This window comes from Rhineura floridana, chromosome 14 (assembly GCF_030035675.1).
Source record: "Rhineura floridana isolate rRhiFlo1 chromosome 14, rRhiFlo1.hap2, whole genome shotgun sequence".
Classification (NCBI taxonomy): domain Eukaryota; kingdom Metazoa; phylum Chordata; class Lepidosauria; order Squamata; family Rhineuridae; genus Rhineura; species Rhineura floridana.
In genome coordinates this window covers 22,712,495-22,730,857 of record NC_084493.1, presented here as the reverse complement: position 1 = coordinate 22,730,857, position 18,363 = coordinate 22,712,495, and the positions used below count along the sequence as shown (strand labels likewise).

The 18,363-nt window shown below is 39.5% G+C and overlaps 1 protein-coding gene across 1 annotated transcript in view; it reads left to right on the top strand.

Moving 5' to 3' along the window:
• NPTN (neuroplastin) overlaps window positions 1–18,363 on the top strand; it is a 58,824-nt gene that overhangs the window by 28,419 nt on the left and 12,042 nt on the right. The window contains exons 2-5 of the mRNA XM_061594921.1: window positions 4,353–4,524; window positions 8,953–9,047; window positions 13,425–13,558; window positions 14,284–14,557. Of these exons, the coding sequence (XP_061450905.1) occupies window positions 4,353–4,524; window positions 8,953–9,047; window positions 13,425–13,558; window positions 14,284–14,557 (675 nt within the window). The remainder of the gene's footprint in view (window positions 1–4,352; window positions 4,525–8,952; window positions 9,048–13,424; window positions 13,559–14,283; window positions 14,558–18,363) is intronic.

Here is an 18,363-nt window from a genome sequence, read left to right as displayed (position 1 = left end):
TTATCTGCAGCAAACTACTTCAAATATACTGTAATGTGTGGCAATTTACTCCTCTAGTTCTTCAGAGCTTGCTTTCTTGTTTCATAGAGTGGCTGTACAATTTTATTTGATTCAGAATTCACAGGGAGGTACAAGGGGGTGTAGCAAAGATTCCTTCCTGCTGCAGTTCCTCAACTGTCATGCTACAGTTCTGGAGTAAACTAAGTGTTTATTCAGGAAGAGAAGGGGCAAAGACATAAGAGTTGGTTTACGTTCAGATGAAGCTACACTTAACCAGAATCCTCTCCATGTTTCCCTCTTAAACTCTGGCCCTTCAGTGGCAAAAAGCACAGTGTTATTGGAGCATGCTTGCTTGAGACTTGTGTCAGTGTTTGTCCTCAAATTAGCCAGCACAACTTGCTGGTTTTGTTGCATGTGTATTAGCACTGTTCTCTCCAGCGTGTTGACAGTCTTAAAATTCTTACTTGCTGCAGGAAAAAAAATCACAAAAGCACTAAGCAATTGATGTTGGACCTATGCAATTGATTCAGTGTCATATTGCTCATGGCCCGTTTGAAAACCAGGCTGAAATAGGCCCTTTATGGACTGAATGAGAATGGCAGATAAGCATTCTTAGCTTAAATTAAACTACATTAATTTCCCAATCTAGAATAAAACTGTACTGAATTTGACTACATTTTGGTGACGGTATGTGTGTACTTGTCATTTCAGGGTACTTGTAGGATGTGCTTAATCTTCATACAGATTTTGTCATGTATAATGTTTAGCACCATCATACACTTTTAACTAGTGTCTAAATCTGTTCTGTTCTTTATTGCAGTAAGCAGCATGCCTATTCTGTCACTTTTCCCCAAAGATCTGTACATTTGGGCTCATGAGTTTTTGTAAAACTGCATTCATCCCCCCCCTTCCTTAACTACTATAACCAGTCTGGGTGATGGCATTCTAGTTCTTTGAATCTCTCACACTGCTCTTTAATGTACATAATTAACTTTGAATAGAATGGCACAGATTGGTGTATTACATCAAATGAGATACTAGTCTAGAAAGGTTTTAACAATAGACCAACTATTTTCTTTTAAAAAATGTTTTGCAGTTTGTATTAGGCTTAATCCTGTGGCCCTTATACATGAGTAGATTTTGCAACAGGACAGAGTTGCAGTGATGATGGATTTTAGTGCTGAACAGGATGTAGAAAAGACAAGGGTTTTTTTTAAAAAAAGAACTGACTTGTTCTGACATTTATGGAGTGTTCTCGTAGGGGAGATTTTTTTTTTTTAAAAGGAAAGTCATCTGGGTAGGAAAAGGAAGAAAATCCTAAACAGAAGGCAACAAGATGGTTAATGTTAATGGTTAATGGTTACAGTAGTAACATTTCTCATTGCAGGCTGGCAGAAATGACAAATTTGTTAAAGAAGGCATAAAATGCAAATGATGGTTGAAATATTTTCTCTTCCTTTCAATTAATATCTTGCTTTGAGACTGCTTATACAGATGGGCCTTTCAAATCTTTGGCATTATGACTTCAGACCATGTTGAAGCTGGCTTTTAAAACAGTAGAAATAAGATTTATAGAACCTTTCAGAATAAACATTATGCTGCCTATTTGTACTGTGTATGTAATAAAAGTAGAGACATTGGGAAACCTTATTATGGCTTTCTCATGCCTTGTGTAATTTGCCCCTAGAGTCTTGAAAGGCTTGAAAATCCAACAGTAAAGAAATCTGCACACTTTTAAACTGCCTTGTCTAGATTTATTTTGTAAATGGTTCAAAGTGCTTTGTAGCCTATTGAACACTTGTTACATTGGGTTCCTTCCAGCTCTGATATGTAGATTTGTCTATAAACTTGCCCATTAGCTGTGAATTCCCATGGGGCTCTTGATATATTAGCTACCTCAACCCTAATGCCCCCCTTTCCAACATTACCACCCAACTAGGTCTTGTTTCTATAGTAATCGAAAGAGTGCAGGTTGCCTTATGTGTATGTCCACAAGGTTTCTGGATGTTCAGCTAGAAATGTGTTCATTTTTGTTTCTTTAAATCAACAGAGTAGAATTGGTGTTTTAAATTTTAAATATATGACAAAGAAGAAGAACTCCCACTTCTATTCCTTTGAAAGTTGATATGAGAACTATTCTTGAGAACTGGGCTTAATCCACTTGAGTTCAATGGTAAATAAAATTTACAGCCCCCTAGTCACAAGCCCCATCTACACCCTGGCCCATGCAAGGAAGGAAGACCAGGCCAACCAGAGTGTCCCCCTCTGTTTGTCCTTCCCTTTCTTTGAACATCTCGCTGCTACCTTGCTTTGAGAATGGAAGTCTTTATTTCTCCCTGGCAACCTACACAAAACAACCTAAGCACTTGTGAGTCTCCTTGAGAACACCTTTAGGTAGTGTGGGGTTTGGTTCTTAATCATAGGTGTGGATAAGAGATCACAAGGTTTAATAAACAAAGTTTATTAATGTTCACCGCCCAGAGAGCTGTTGCTAGTTGGGTGGTATATAAGCTTAATTAAATAAATAAAATAAAATAAAGTTTAAGAGTTTACTGGAAGAAAAAAAAGATAATTCTTGGGGGGAAGGTTTTAGCATCTGAAAGGATACATACACACAGAACAATGCAATAGGAGCAAAAGAATAATGAAAATAAAGTAGGATAAATGCATTCAACTAGTCCTGTCTAAAACTGGTTTCTTAACTGATAAATTCTCTTAAGCAAATTTCCTTCAATTAGAGTTCTCAGGATCTTAACCGCAGTTCACAGGTCTCTTCCCATCCTCCTGCACCTGCTTGTGATGGTTTTCTTTCTCCCAGATCCCTTGTCCTTTTGTCATTGCAAGTGGCTGACTAATTATATCCTCAAGCTACCTTATTTTTTATAGCCCAATCCACAAACAATTAAAACATCGAAGTAATATACTTTTGTCTTAATCCCATCTACAGACTGCCCTGCCTGCAATCCATGGTTTTCCCATTAATTTGTAACCTGACAGAGTTGGCTCCAGAAAGCAAATTAACTTCTTCATCCCAAACCAAACTATATACAAGATTTCCATTTCTTTTTAAACAGTTCCGTTCATTTACATCCCTTAAACAAGGACTGAATTTGTATGGACACTTAACTATGCATCTAAGACAATTATTCACATATACTCAGTAGTAATTTCATGTTGAATCTATAATGGATTAATATGCAAGCTTCAATTCTGGTTGCACACTATAAAGTACAGTGGGAGTGAACCCACAGTTTCGAAATAAAGGTACAATATTAGAGGGATCCAGAGTGATATCTCTGGATTTAAATATTCTGAAAAGGCTGGTACAAACTTCCTTTTTTTAGAGAATAAGGCCATGGAGACCTTCTCCCCAAGAGCTGATAGGCATTCCCCAGTCACTAAGGTACTAGAGCGAATGGATCTGGTCCATGCCCTTGTGTTTAAATTGGTTGCTGCTTGTTCCATAGTAACCTCTTTAGTCCTGGATACTGTGTGGGACTGTGCACACAAGCAGGCATTCTTATTTTCTTCTTTTTCTATCATAGCCTGCCACATTATACAGTGCTTTAGTAGAGATGCAGCTTATTGTGCTTTGCTGATGACTTTACCAGGATATGTCTCTATGGCAGCAAGTATATATGAGAGCATCCAAAATATGGGTGGTACTCAACTAACACGTCCCCTCAACACAAAGTTTTAGGCGTAATGGATCTTGCCTCTTCTCCCTCTGTGCATGTCCTGTACCCTCCCCAAATCTGCTCTGAAGGATTAGGGGAACACCCAGAACAGATTTTGGGGGTTCGTGAGGGGAGGAGAAGAGCAGAAGTTCTGCTGAGCAAGCGTAAATTCTTGTGCTGATCAAACAAGTTACTTAGCGCTTGGATACAACCCTATTTTTTTTTACTGGAGTAAGCCAAATGTTGCTTATAGATTAGGATTAGGTTGTTTCAAACTGAAGTTATGTGAACATATCAAAACTTCACAATGGTGAATTGACTATTGCTTGGATGGAACTTATTTTGCTTGCATAGCCACTAACTGTGTTTCTTCCACTGTTGGGACTAATAAAATGCAAATGTTTGTTACTAACTTTAATCTTAGCTGTGATTATAAGATGTATTTCATTCTATTCTTTTTTCCCTTTTCATATAGGGGGATTGGTCCTTGCCTTTCTCTGCTGTTCAGCTGTTCACTGTATGATTTTCTTGATGTCTCCTAAGCTAGTGAAGCTGTGTTCCATGTGTAGTTCTCTTCCCTCTCCCAGTTCCTCTGCCATTGTAGTTGTGATGTGTAGAGCATTTTAGTATGTGGAGTCTGATAACTCTTCTTTCTAATGTACCTTCTTTTTCTAGAGCCCAGGATCAATGCCAGTGCTGAAGTGTTAATCATTCCATCATCTACACCTCCCATCACGCTACAGTGCAACCTCACAACAAGTCCCAGTCCCCTCACTGACAGCTATTGGGTGAAAAATGGTGAAGAGATTTCGAGTACTAGAAAGAACACAGATACTACAGAGTACAAGTAAGTCTTGGTTTTGCTACTGCCCCTAAGAATCAAATAAAGCTACAACTGAAGTAGCTAAACAAAATCAGTCCTTTTCCGGTGAAACACATGTAGGTAATACATTTTAGGTGACATTTAAGACCCAAGTAATGTTGAAAATTTAAGATTTCCACTGGTCAGATGTTGTGTCTTCTGTACTGTTCATAACTTATTTCTTCTTCCTGTAATAAGCAGAATAAGTTGTGCAAAATACTCAAATTTGCTCAATTTGTAGTGTGTGTAAGACATATATAGAATTTAAGTCACCTTGGTGCAGTTTTCTTTTAAATTGTAGAATATATGCAGTCCAAATATAAAAATAATTTAGACAATACTGTATGCCAGTCTTGTATGTTTTGACTGTATGCTCCAGACTAGGCAGTTGGGTAGTTCTGCATGCCTGAAATGAGGAATAGATCAGATCTAAGTGGGTGCCCAACTTCCCTAAGTTTTTGCTGCAAGGTTTGGTCCATGCTTAGGCATAGGACAGGCTGCACTTTGGCTGTCTTCAGCTCCTGCTAGAGAACTCGAACATTGTGTTCCAGTTTATGGTGCTTTAGAAGGGTATCAGCCTGGATTATAAAAAGTTGTTGCTTTCTTGCTGCTAGCATCTTCAGCTTCCTAACATGGCAGTGGGGAAGGAACCTGTGCACATGACAAGAAGGGACTGTTACCATTAGACTGCCCACAGCAGTATTGCCTGAACTTCCTGATCATGGTGCAACAAATAGTGTTTGTCATTGTGGAAAATTCAAGAACTCGGGGCTCTGTCTTCAGTTGTGATACAATGCAATGTACTAATTTTGGATGTAAGGATAAAAACTGAGAAGGTAACTTGGTGAGCGCCAAGGAAATATTCATGTTCCAGTTCTTCAAAACAGGGGAAAACAGTCTTTATAACTGAAATGTGACAAATATCTCCAGTATATTAATGTGGATGTGAAATGTATTAAAGCTATGCTAATCTGATGCTGTGATGTGGGGAGATTACTGTGTGGGACTGCTGTTTGAAAAGCTCTTCAGAAATTGCAACTGGTGCAGATGTTACTGCTGTCTGGCGGCATGTCTTGATCAGTCCCAGTTCTAGTATATGTCAAGGTACTGTTAATTCACCATCAAGCCCTTACTTAAATGGCATTGGTGTGTTGTATTTTGGAAGCATTATTTATTCTATGTCTAATGTTCAGAGGCAAATGTCAGTGCTTATGTAACCAAAATGACACCATTTATGCACAAGGAGGAAACAGCAGCAAGATCAGGGGAAACCTAACACTTACAGAAGTACAAAAAACTTTAGGGAGACTTCCCAGGAGGATCCCTCCGCCTGTGCAGCCTCTGAGACGGGCTCCTGTCTTGGATGAAACTTTTTCAGCCTTAAATCCAGTCAGAAGGGTCTTTTTTGACTGGGGATAATTTCTTCCGGATAAGGAAGAAACGTGAGATTTCCCACATAGCTTTGTTGTGATTGTTGGAGACTGGAATTCGTCAGAATTGTCTGTGGAAGAAGGTCTCCCAGCAGCTCGGACAGAGCGAGGATTTTTAGCTAGCTCAGCTGAAAAAGTGATCCGTTTTTTTTTTCTTTAAAGAAACACGGACTAACAGGCAAGCATTCTCCTGTCTATGCTTATCACTTTCTTATCTATACAGTTAAAGAGATTTGTCAAAGGAACAGCAATTAAGAAAACCTGGATAAGCCAAAACTTTCCTTTTTTTTTTACTCACGGAACTAAGGGGGAAGAATATAAATATAGCCTATCTTTTTTCTTATTGCAAAAAGCTGACATGGAAAATAGCATTATAAAGATTACAACGGATGGGGGGTTTCTGATTGGAAGAGAAAAGAAAAATCTTTTTGATTTATAAGACTTTTGTGTAATATATGTCTGGGACTATTTTTTCTGATCTACTTTTTTTTTTGACGAATCTGCTCATTCTCTCTGCTACTAGTTATTTGGACGCTGTGAACTAAAGCTGTTTTTGCACTTCTGGGCATATAAGAGATAAGGGCTGTCTAGAGTGTGACGCTAGTTGGTTTGAAAGATTAACTCCTTTGTAACTGGATAAAGAAATAAAATGCTCTTTGCTTGGGACATTGAAAATTGAAGGAGTTTTGTTCCTTTAGCTTTAAGAATGACAATTAAGAAGATCATGGATGTACAAGAAGGGACTTTATCTTTAGACATGTTTCAGAAAATAATGGATGGGATTAAGTCAATAAAACAAGATCTGAGAAATGATTGTCAAGCGTGGAGAATTGAATTTGACGAAATGAGACAGGAGCTGAAAGAAATTCAGGATTCTATGAGAAAGGAGAATAAAGATAGATCTGGAAAACCAAAAAAGGATGAAAGAGAAATCAAAGCCAAGGTTCAAACTATGGAGATTGGATTAAATATGGATATGGAAAAAGATTTGGATTTCCTGGCTGTGATGGATCCTGGAGACAAATATTACGGTTTGGAACTCAGCGCTGTCCCTGAAGGAATTGAAGAGATTGGAGATAAAGATATTATCGGTTCAAAAAAATTCCTGGACTGGAAGTACTTGATGGAACTTGAAATGGAGAAAGTTAACAATAAATCCCTGTTTTGTGTCAATGGAAAAATCTTCAAGAGATGTGCTAGTGTATCATGTAAAAAAGAGGAACAGAGATGCGGCTTTGCAACAATACTTCAGTGATACGTTCGGAATTGATGGCAAGAAAATATCTGTGATAAAGGAAATTCCTATCAGACTCTCATTATATGACTATGACAGCAAGATTATTAGGTGCGTAAAGACGGAAGATGGAAGATGGAACCAATATGGATAATGGAAGGAGTGAGTTGAAATTACTGGACTTAGTAGACTTGATGAGTTGGATTAATTGACATGTTTATCTAGAAAAAAAATTGATGGACATATATCTCAAGGATTGGAAACTTCTCTTTGACTTTTTGTGGAAGAATAAAATGATATGATGCTAATGAGATTTGAAACCAACTAAGATAACCGCTGGAGGAAGGTGATTTTATAATCTATTAAGAGACAGGCTTATAGACAAGTTAGACAAGTCTTCCTGTGGATTATAGATATATAGCTGAACTACGACAAATCGGAAGTCAATATTTTTATTTTTATTTTTTATTTTTTTATTGTATTAGTTATTGATTTGTGTTTTTTCTTTTTGTATTGTTTTGGTTTTGAAAATTTGAATAAAAATTAATTGGGAAAAAAAAGAAGTACAAAAAACTTTAGCAAAAAAAAAAAAATGGTGAGGGAGGGCAAACCCCCAAAACAGCCAAACATGATCAGTGGCTAAGGAATGCTGGCTGATTGGAGAAGAAAAGAGAAAAAATGACAAAAGTGGGATTGTGTATCATGGAGGAGGTCCTGATGCACTGAAACAGCGAACAGGAGCATTCCACAGTGCAAAGTAGTGTTTGCTTCAGAATTCAATCACTTTCACAGTTGTGGCACTATCTTTTGGGAAATGGTTTGGCAGGAGGGATCTACAAAAACACTTTTCAGATTGTCAGTGGCTACCATAACTCTTAAACTGGTGAGGTCACTCTGCTGTGAGGCAGGCCAAGTGAGGGGTTGTCTTGACCTAATACTGGCTGTATGCACTTGAAAGTGAGGAGACTTCTGAAACTTAGCAGTACAGCAGGTATGAGCTGTGCCCCTCTCCTGCCACAGAAACTCAAGAGGAAAGTGGGAGTTAATCCCTTCATTTGCACTGAACTTTGGATGCAAAGAGAGCTCTCTGCTTCCTGGGGCCCTCAGAGCTCAGCACATCAGACAAGGCTGCTCCATCTTGGCTGAGGAGACATAGTTTTGACAGTGACCATATATTTTGGCTCATACTAAGACCAGCCAAAACTTGTGGTCCCGTTAGACAAGTCTTCCTGTGGATTTGCTGCTGTTTTTGGAAGTAGGCAAAAACTCTGATTTTGGCAGATCTTTGGGGGAGTGACTTTGTGCTGCAATATAGTTTTACAAGTCTTCTGGCAATTTTGGTGTGTTAAATCAATAAAATACAATAGTTTATGTGGTTGGTCTGTTTCTGGATTGTTTTTTAAAAGCACTGTTAATCTTGAGCACTATCAGGTGGAAAGGTTTAATTTAAATTGTATTTTATTTGTATTCACTTTTCCAATTGAAGCCTTAAACCCGTAAACAAATGCACAAAACTAAATGTGGTATGTGTAGCTACTTGACTTTTGCATTTTATGTATAGAAACTCCCAGCATAGAAACCATAAATTGTATGTGGCATAACAAGTCTTGAGTGTGTCTAGATTTACTGTTTATTCCATTCATGGAATGAGCCAGAGATGATTGAGCCATTGTATCCCACCAACCAATGTTGATTTGTCACTTGTTCCTGGTCCTGCTAGCTCTTTTGATCTGTTGCTTTTCTTTACAGAATTCCAAAGCCCAGAGCAGACGATTCAGGGGAATATGTGTGTGTGTTCGTATTTTCTGGTTCTCCTATAGCAAATGCCTCTATAGAAGTGAAAGGTACACCTTGATTTTTCTTTTCTTCTTCCTCTCTTTAAAAGCTTAGTTTCTACTAATTGTTTCTTTGTATCCCTGTCCTGGATGCACTCTGTTTAGCTCTTGCCATCTCACAGATGTCTCTTACTACATGGGTGGTCATCTTCCATATATATTTCTCAATCATTTGGGACCTTTTAATGAATTGCTTGTATCCAAATTGCCCAAAGAAAACCTGGTGTTCTTAGAATAGTATGTGTATTGGTATTGTTTCCTTGCCCATGGATGTCCAACCATGTTTTATCCAAACAAGTCCCCTTGCCACCAGTAAGAACCAGTCTCTCGAAGCTTCAAGTCCTTTCCAGAATTTCCGTGTCTCCCTGTACAAGAAGATGCCATTTCTCCTGATTCAAACCTTAGCTTCAGAACAGAGTTTTGGGGACATTTCAGGAGAGAATGTGAAAGACACTCCTATAAAGATCTTACTATGCATCTTCCTAGTTGCAGAATGCCCCCCTCCCCCGCTGCCCAATTTCCTGTTCCTGCACTTTAGTGGGGCTATAAGTGAGCTCCATACAGTATTTCAGAAGTCCTGTATTCTCTGAAATCCAAGTTGCTTTCTCTGCCCTACCCCGAATATTTCCAACTGTCCATATATCTGCCTGCTGCTGTTTTATATTTTTGTCCTATCGCCCTTCAACTCTGCCTATTCATTGACTCCCTAGGCTACCTTAACTGGATCCTGCATCCAGCTCCAACAGTGGGTAGATCCATTTCCCCTTATGTGATACAAATTAAAATTCATATATAACTCTAGGAGTATGTAAGCATTCTAGAGCATTGTGAAAATCTCGAGAGCAAGGCAGTCACCACCACCTTGATTTCTACCAGGTGAACATTAAGAGCTGTAAAGAGCATCAGGACTACTGTACAACGGGACACAGAACTTTACATCTCTTTTCTGATGGCAAACCATAAATGTTACACAGAGTTAAGTCTAAAAATGCTGTTTTCCCATGGATTTTGTATTTTATTTTTATTTATTTATTTATTTATTACATTTATTTGCCGCCCCATAGCCGAAGCTCTCTGCACGGTTTACAGCAATTAAAAACAATAAAAACAAATACACAAATTTTAAAACACAAAACACAATTTTAAAACACAATTTAAAAACACAATTTAAAAAAAATGAGTGTGTGATCATATCTAACTATAAATTAATAACTCCATTCTCCCAGCTCTCCTTGTGCAGCAGTCACTCCTGAAGTCTCATTGACCTTATTCTCAAGACCATGATTATTTCTGGAGGCAGTTGGGGCATTAAATAAGTTGCAAGGGATAAAAAGGTTCAGAAATGGAAAGGGTTTGGCAGTCTTCAAAAAGCCCTTTGACACTTTAATAATCGTCACATGACCTACATGAAGCATTAAATCAAATGAAGAAATTTGGGGTTGCTCAGCAGAAGAAGCTAAAAGGAGAGAAGACAGTTTCATATTTAAGAGAGGACATTGAGGTACTTACTGTGAAAATACTTTCTTGCTTGGGGTGAGCAAGGAATCTGTCCATTCATGGATCCCTCCTTCTGTCCAAGAGAGACAAGGAACCAAGTGACTAGGTCTTGAGGTCTATACCAGTCCTGCTGATTCCTTGTTTCCATCCATAGCTGGTCTAGCTGGTAGATAGTTATGAGGAGTTGGAGACTAAGTAGTGACAGGAATGAAAAACAAAAGTCTGAAGTGAGCGAATGTGGGCTATCTGGGTTTTGGCCATCCTCAGAGAAGGCCTAGCCTGTATGGTGTGAGTGAAGTTCTGATGTAGACAGATCCAGCACTGGCAGTGTAAAACGAGACATGGATGTCTCATTCTCACCAAATACAAAAGTATATTTCATGGTAAATACCTAAACCTTCACCATAAGTAGAAGAATTTTGAGCACTCACCATGAAAAGTACTGTTCTTGGAATGAAGGAGGCTTCCATCTTCCAATGGAATGTGCCCTAGCTTAGGTCCTTGTAGGGTCAATCCGCTGAAGCAAAAGTGCCCAGTCCATAGCATCTATTGAAGGTGAATGGAGACTTCAAGTTCCTGCCCTGCAGATTTTGGAGAGGGAGGAGTTTGCGGAGAAAGCTCTGATGTGGCAGAGAACCTCATGGAGTATCATTACCTGATATGTTTTGGGGAGATGATGTGTATTGTATGCCAAATACATGCATGTCTTGTGCCAGGTGGCTATGGTGGTACTAGATGCTTGTTTACCTAGGGACCTATTTACTTATTCATTCATCACCTTCCACACATGTGCTCCAACACATTGTACAAAATACAATAAAAATGAATTCTGGAGATTAGGGGGGTGGGAGGAAAGGCATAGGGTGGGCCTCTGGGCCAGCAGAGATTCAGTGCATCTGAGTCCTCCTCTAGGTTGGAGTGCAACTGGGTGAAGAACTGGGGTGATTTGTAGCTTTCTATGGAAATGAACAGATGAAGGAGAAGGGTCCCAAGGTGTTTCCTAGCTGTACCATACAACCTGAAAGCCATGGGAGAGTGGAGCTTCTCCCTTTCCGCCTATCTCATGCCTGCTAAGGAAGTCTGCTTGAGTACTGATGGTCCCCTGTATGTGTTTTGCTAAAATGAGAGGAGGTTGAATTATGCCCAGTGAAATACAGTCATCCTCTGCTTAGAGAGACTTGGCACTTGTGCCCCCCAAATTTGTTAATATGCATGTAGAGGAAGGGAGGCTATAAGGGCCAGTGTGACAGCCCTGAGCTCCTGCCAGTTGATACTGCATCTGCTCTTGTGTGGGTGACCAGATGACCTGTGCTGTATAGTGTTGGCAGCGTACACCCCACCCCCAGAGGCTTGCATCCATGGTCAGAATGATATTTGGCAAATCTTCGAAGGGAGTTCCCTTGCTCAGGTTGGCAGGGGGATAGCTTGCAGTGAAAGGAGTGGTAACAGGACCTGATGGTGACTGCTCTAGGCTATGTCCTTTTAATAGGGGTAGATAAAAGGAGCTGCCGAAGGCTCCAGGAATAGAAGTGTTCACAGGGGAGAACTCCCAGGTGTGAGCCAAAGCAATCAGGTCTGCTGATCTAAATGAGAGTAAGGGGGTTATATCTGAGAGTAGATCTTGGGATCTCTCTGAAGATAAGGAAATCTAAGCATAGGCAGTATCTGTTACTTTTCCTAGGTGTTATATTTTCCATGAAGGAAGAAGGAGCCTTTTTGCCATTTTGGGGATGCATAATTGAAGAAAAGGAGCATGCTGTTAAACAGCTAAAATATTCCACTATTTCTGATATTTTCCAGATTTCAGTTAATTCACATAGAGCAAGGGTTGTCAATATTGCACCTGTGGGCACCTCACACCCACAAAGCCTCTGGGCTTTCTCTCTTTCTGACTCTTGGCAAACAGGGAGGGGAGAAAAGTGACCGGAGGGGGTGGCACCTCATTCAAGAATCAAATGTGCCTACATGCCTAAAAAGGTGGGCAGCCTTTATATTGAATGAATGGTAAATAGTTTATTTTGCCCCTGCACTCCATTATTCTCCGTGGCTGTCTGTTTTCTGTTTTCCCAGAAATTTGTCCGGTGTTGTTTTTGCTCTTCTGTAGCATGTAAGTTTGGTTACTCAAACTGCTGTCAGATTAATTTTATACAAATCCATAAATTAATCCAAGCAGTGTGATGCCTTCTAGCTCTCACTATCCATGAACTATGGACTTTCTTTGGATCTCTCTTAGCTTTCAAGTTCATGGGATCCATTTCCTTTTTTACTTGGATGGGAATAATGCTAAACAAATACCACAGCTTCTGATAGGAGAAACCTGCAAGAGTTGGTGATGGACAAAACTCCATGTCAAATAGGAGCCTGCCACAAGATCATGACAATCCTTAATTGAAGCTTTTAACATAATCAAAGCCTTTTAACTCTTATTTTGAACTCACTACTAACATAGGAGACTAGGATTTCTATAGCAAATACCTTAGTATGATTCAAAATATCACATAGTTTTGAAAGGCTTGAGGGAAGTGTTGTTAAAGTAGCCACTTTTATTCCTACTCCCTACCCCTTCACTTGTGAGTATTCAACAGTATTCAATATTCCTGAATACCTGATTGCCAGAATAGACCATCTCTCTTGTTCTGTCAAAGAATTCTCCAAATAAATTGGTGTATCTGTAATTTTCAACACATGGTGGGGTTGTAGCAAGTTCAGACAGAGTTTGGAGCTCAGCGGGCGAGAAAGAGTTCAGAACAACTTGCCTCACTCATATTAGGCTTGGTTTTGATGTGCATTTTGGTGAGGGTCTTGTGACATACCTGTGCAGCCTTGGGATAGCATGAATTTTTAAGAGCATTATGTTCTCTTTTTTGTGTGTGTTCATGTGTGTGTTAGCTGCTCCTGATATTACTGGGCACAAACGAAGCGAGAACAAGAATGAAGGGCAGGATGCACTGATATATTGCAAGTCTGTAGGCTTCCCATACCCTGAATGGACTTGGTATAAGAAGATCAATGGATTTTCTGAGGTGAGTGTAAGATGCGACACTGCTAGTAAGCCTGAGCCACTGGCTCAAATTTATGATTGGAAAAAAAGCATATTAAGCTGCTGAGTTGGAGAATACCTTTAAAATCTTTTCCAGTGGGCAGCTCATCTCCATGGTTTCAAGCACAGATCTTTCCCAGGCCTACTGCTTGGTCCCTTTTTATGCTGGAGATCAAACCTGGGAGTTCTTGCATGCAAAGCAGCTGTGCTACCACTGATCTATGGCCTGTGAATCAAATGCTGAATGTGTTGCTGTTAAAACAAGGTAACATTTTTCAGGTCTTACATCCACTCATAAGGTCATGGTGAGAACTAACCTCTTTAATGTATAGAGATTTTTTTAAAAAAACAAAAATGCTAAGTCAAATCCTACATTGTACTTCACAAGCATGGCCTTCTGTATCCTCTTCTGCCTGGTCTAAATTCTGCTGGACCTTCATACTGTCATGACTGGATATTTATTGTATTACAAATTCTATTTTTCACCACAAACTGTCTGAAGGCAATAGGTTCAAAGACGTGTGAAAGCCCTTAAACCTAGAAAGGCTGCTCTTGTTCACTCCTTTCCATACTGTTGGTGTTAATCCTGTAGAGCAGAGAACATCGGCATGATTAAAAGAAGGAGTTTGCGGTAAAGGAGCCAGTTCTCTACAGTACTTGCTAAAAATTCTTCTTCTGACCTGTGCTCTTTTGTCTGCTTTTCATTAGCCAATCAAGAATTCTACTGGCCGCTTCTTCATTACCAATAAAGAGAACTACACTGAATTGATCATTGTGAACCTCCAGATCAATGAGGATCCTGGCGAGTATGTATGCAACGCAACCAACTCGGTTGACTCCAGGATTGAAGTCACCATCCTGCGTGTTCGCAGCCACCTGGCTCCTCTGTGGCCCTTCCTGGGGATTCTGGCAGAGTTAATCATTCTTGTTGTTATCATTGTGATTTATGAGAAGAGGAAGCGGCCAGATGAGGTCCCTGATGGTAAGAGTTTTTTCTCAACTATTATATTTCCTAGGGGAGCCACTCCTTCCTGTCCTTCAGGGATGCTTCCTTTCAAAATGTTGGAGCCTTATAAATTGGTAGCTCAGAAATCCACACAGCTGCAGGCTACATGATAAACCTTGCCTCTGTTCTATCTCATTATGGGTAAAGTATAAGAACCGCTATTTCAGCTTCCTAAAATGTGGCTTGCAGATCATGGGATCTGCTGGCGATTTGTGTTTTTTGCAGTTGAGAGAACTTGATGTTATGTTCAACAGAAATCATACTGGAAACTATTGTCTTTGGAACTATTCCCTTAGCCTAGCTGCTGGACAAGTACTAAGAAAAGAGAGAGTGGTTTTATATTACTTGGAAAGATTTATGTTGCCTCTGGTGAAAGAATATTAGGGGGACACATTGTTTTAAAAGTAATATTAGAAGTTATTAAGTGACTTGATCAAATGCAACATTCTCTCATCAGCTGAATGTAGTGGTGTCTTGCTGAACAACGTTTTGGATACTTCCAACAAAACTGAGAAACGTTTGACCTGAAATGCTTACCAGGCTGTCTTTTTCATGGGTATTGTAAGGGCTGGCTACCTAAAGCTCCTGCAGTTGTTTCTAATGGGGAAACTTGTTCATACACACTTTATTTTAAAAAACTTAAAAATGAAAAGATAAACAACAAACTAAGAACTTAGAATGGAAACCTAATATTGTCTTCCTTTCATGTTGTAAGCCACCTTGAAAGGGTATTGCTTGGAAGGAAAGGCACCCTAGGAAATATATTTGTAACAAAAACATTTTTAACCAAATGGACATTGTTATGGAAGCACACCAAATGGTTGGCATTTCTCTGTATAATGTCATTTGTAGGTTCTAGTTTAAGTTACCTAGTTGCCCGATCAGGGTGAATGGTATTAAGTATCATGTAGGCAATATAATGCTTTTAAATGGCAGTTGGAAATATGCTGGGATAATTCTGGGCTGGCCTGCTTAGTACATACAAGACAAAGGGAAAAGCATTATTACTGTCCTGGAAATAATTAGTGCTTTAGACTTAAGATATAATGGATTCCATCCTACAGTCCTGTTTTTGCACAGCTAACTTGGCAAAGTATTCACCTTTTTGAGATGCACTTGTCTGATGCTCAAAGGGAAGCTTTGTGGGTAAGTTTGTACACAAAAAAAGGGGTCAGTATTTTTGAATAAAATCCAGTGGGAATTTCCCTTCTATCTACAAAATGTGTGTGTAGCCATACCAGAAGATTGATGTTGACATGCTCGCTCAAGTAGATTGCATGCTCTGTGACAGGAGGAAACTAGTTCTCTCTCTGTCCTAGAAGTATACAAGTAACTTTAAACAGACCCAAGTATTTTATTTATTTTGCTCTGCTTCTTCAAAGTGCAACTAGCAGTGGTATTACTAGGCATGTGTGTGTCTATGTACATGTAGAGCTAACACCGCAGGATGGCTGTACAGCAGCTCTCAGAAGATTGCTTGCGTGTGTGTTTGCATACTAATGTAGAGAAGTGTGTCTTTTTGCTAGTCCTTTCCACTCGGCCAAAGGCTGGGAGCAGGGGGAAAGCTGTGTTATATCTATTGCCATTACCTCTGTGGATGGCTTCTCCATAGGAAAGTCTTGATGAACATTAAAGCTTTTTGCCACCTTTAACAAGACCTAAACAGGTCTAGAGCCAGATTGGTTGGCTGCAGCTTGCAGTCTGGCATGAAAACAGTTGTGCATGGCCTTATTTAAAAGATACTGGTTACTGTTTGATCAGATTAAAAGCATTTGCCAGTGCTGTGCTGGGTTCATTTTAATGCACTTTTTGGAAAGATGCATGTGCCAGTAATTAAGTGTGTGGAAATTCTGGAGTATTTCCTGTTGTGTTCTCAATTGCTTGAGAACCCAGGAAAGCAGGTAAGAAGGGCTGTTGCCTGATACTGATGGCATCCGGGTGCTCTTGGCCAAATAGCTTACAATTAGGTTTTGTATTGTAGCATATTTCCTAGCTATGAGATTGATGCTTCATTCTAAGCTTAATGGAAGTTCTGAAGCTTCAAAGTTGCATGTTCTGAAGAAATTTCAGTATCTACCATACCCCTTTCATTAAAGGGAGTTTCATATAGGTTTCATGTTGCACACCTGTCAGGAGTTGGCTGCCTTTTCCTTTTGACTTCATAGATATTTTTATTTGTTTGTTCAACCGTTGATGTGAGGAAAACCATCCTAAATTGAAAGTATTCAGAAGGGGGGGGGTAAAAGGGAAGCTCAGTTAATAATCACAATAATGGCTGAAGTCAAGAAATACCAAAGGAGAGCTTGAATAATTATCATTTTGCTATATATAGGGAAGGTCCATGGATGTGAGCATGTGCCTGACAGATAACCTAGGCTGTCTGTTGCATTCCTGAATAGCTACAGCAGTTAATTGAATGGATTAAGTATGTGCTCAGTTTTAACTGGTTTGTGGATCACAGCCTAACTAGGCCAGTTCCAACTTTGCTGATTTCATCCATTTGTAACAAGTGGTGTAGATGGTGTGTAATATTGTCTCTTACCCCAGATGTTGTTTATTTGTTTTCCCTTTTTAGACTGATCTTTACATAATATTGTACTACATGCAGACAATCATATCCTTAACAATCTGAGCATGTAGTACCCTTGCAGTAGTTAATAACCGGAGCCCTCCAGATGTGAACTGGTGATTACTCTCTTTGCTTCTCCCCCAGCAAAGAATTGTTTCACTGTTACTTGACTGAATTGTGTTATCCTATGTGTCTTTGCTGACTTTGACTTCCAGTTAACTACATCAGAAGAAAACCTTTGTTTAGTGATACACCTCTACTAGAGATCTCATGAACATTTTCCATTTTTTCCTCCCAAAATAATAGTTTTTATCAGAAATCTTAATTTTTCAAAGCTAATTGGCCTGTGCAGAGATGGCCAAAATCATTTACAGTATTTGAAGCAAGAGGAGAGAACCCTTTCTGCTTGATGGCATGTACTCAGGAAAACCAGACTTAACCTGTTATCTTCATCCACTCTTTCATGAGCTCTCTGTGTGCATCTTACCTACTACATGTCGGAATTTATCTCTATTGAGATGCGTAGCAAAGTTGCGTAGCGCTGCGGAATGGAGAGTATTGAGCGAGCTGTGTATGTGTGTTTGAATCTTTGCTAAGATTCTACCTTCCCTGTAAATTAGTCAGACAGAGACTTTAAGCTTTAAAATAAGAAACAACTACTTTACTCTGGAAGTACATGCTTGATAGGAAAGAGTTCTATATCTAGCTTAACTGGCTATGCTGGAGCAATGAGCACTGGTCCCAGTACTCACCCTCATCCTGGTTGAGAGGAGAGACAAAGAGAAGATGTCTGCTCCCCTCTCGAGAGAAAGAGAACACTGAGAAAGGCGGGAAGGAACTGAGATCAACATTCCTTTGCTTATCAGCCTAGCAGGAAGGGAAGAGACGGCAGGATCAAAGAGATAGGGATAGCCTCAACCAGCAAGAGGTGTAGCTCTCTAGCTACCCTTATTAACCCCCATGCAGCCTCAACCCACCAAATTGGAGTTGAACCTCATACATTCCAACACTACAAGGAGTGACAATCTAGACAGCAACATAAAGATCAGAACAACCAGTTTTCAAATGAAAGAGTACTCAAGGACTCATGCTGCCTTTTTGTTATGTTAGTGTCTTCTGCTTCCCTATGAGATAAGTTACATACCTTGTATGGGAAACATTCTTCATATTATTATAAAACTTATTTGTTTTAAATGGTTTTGTGAAAGGCCCG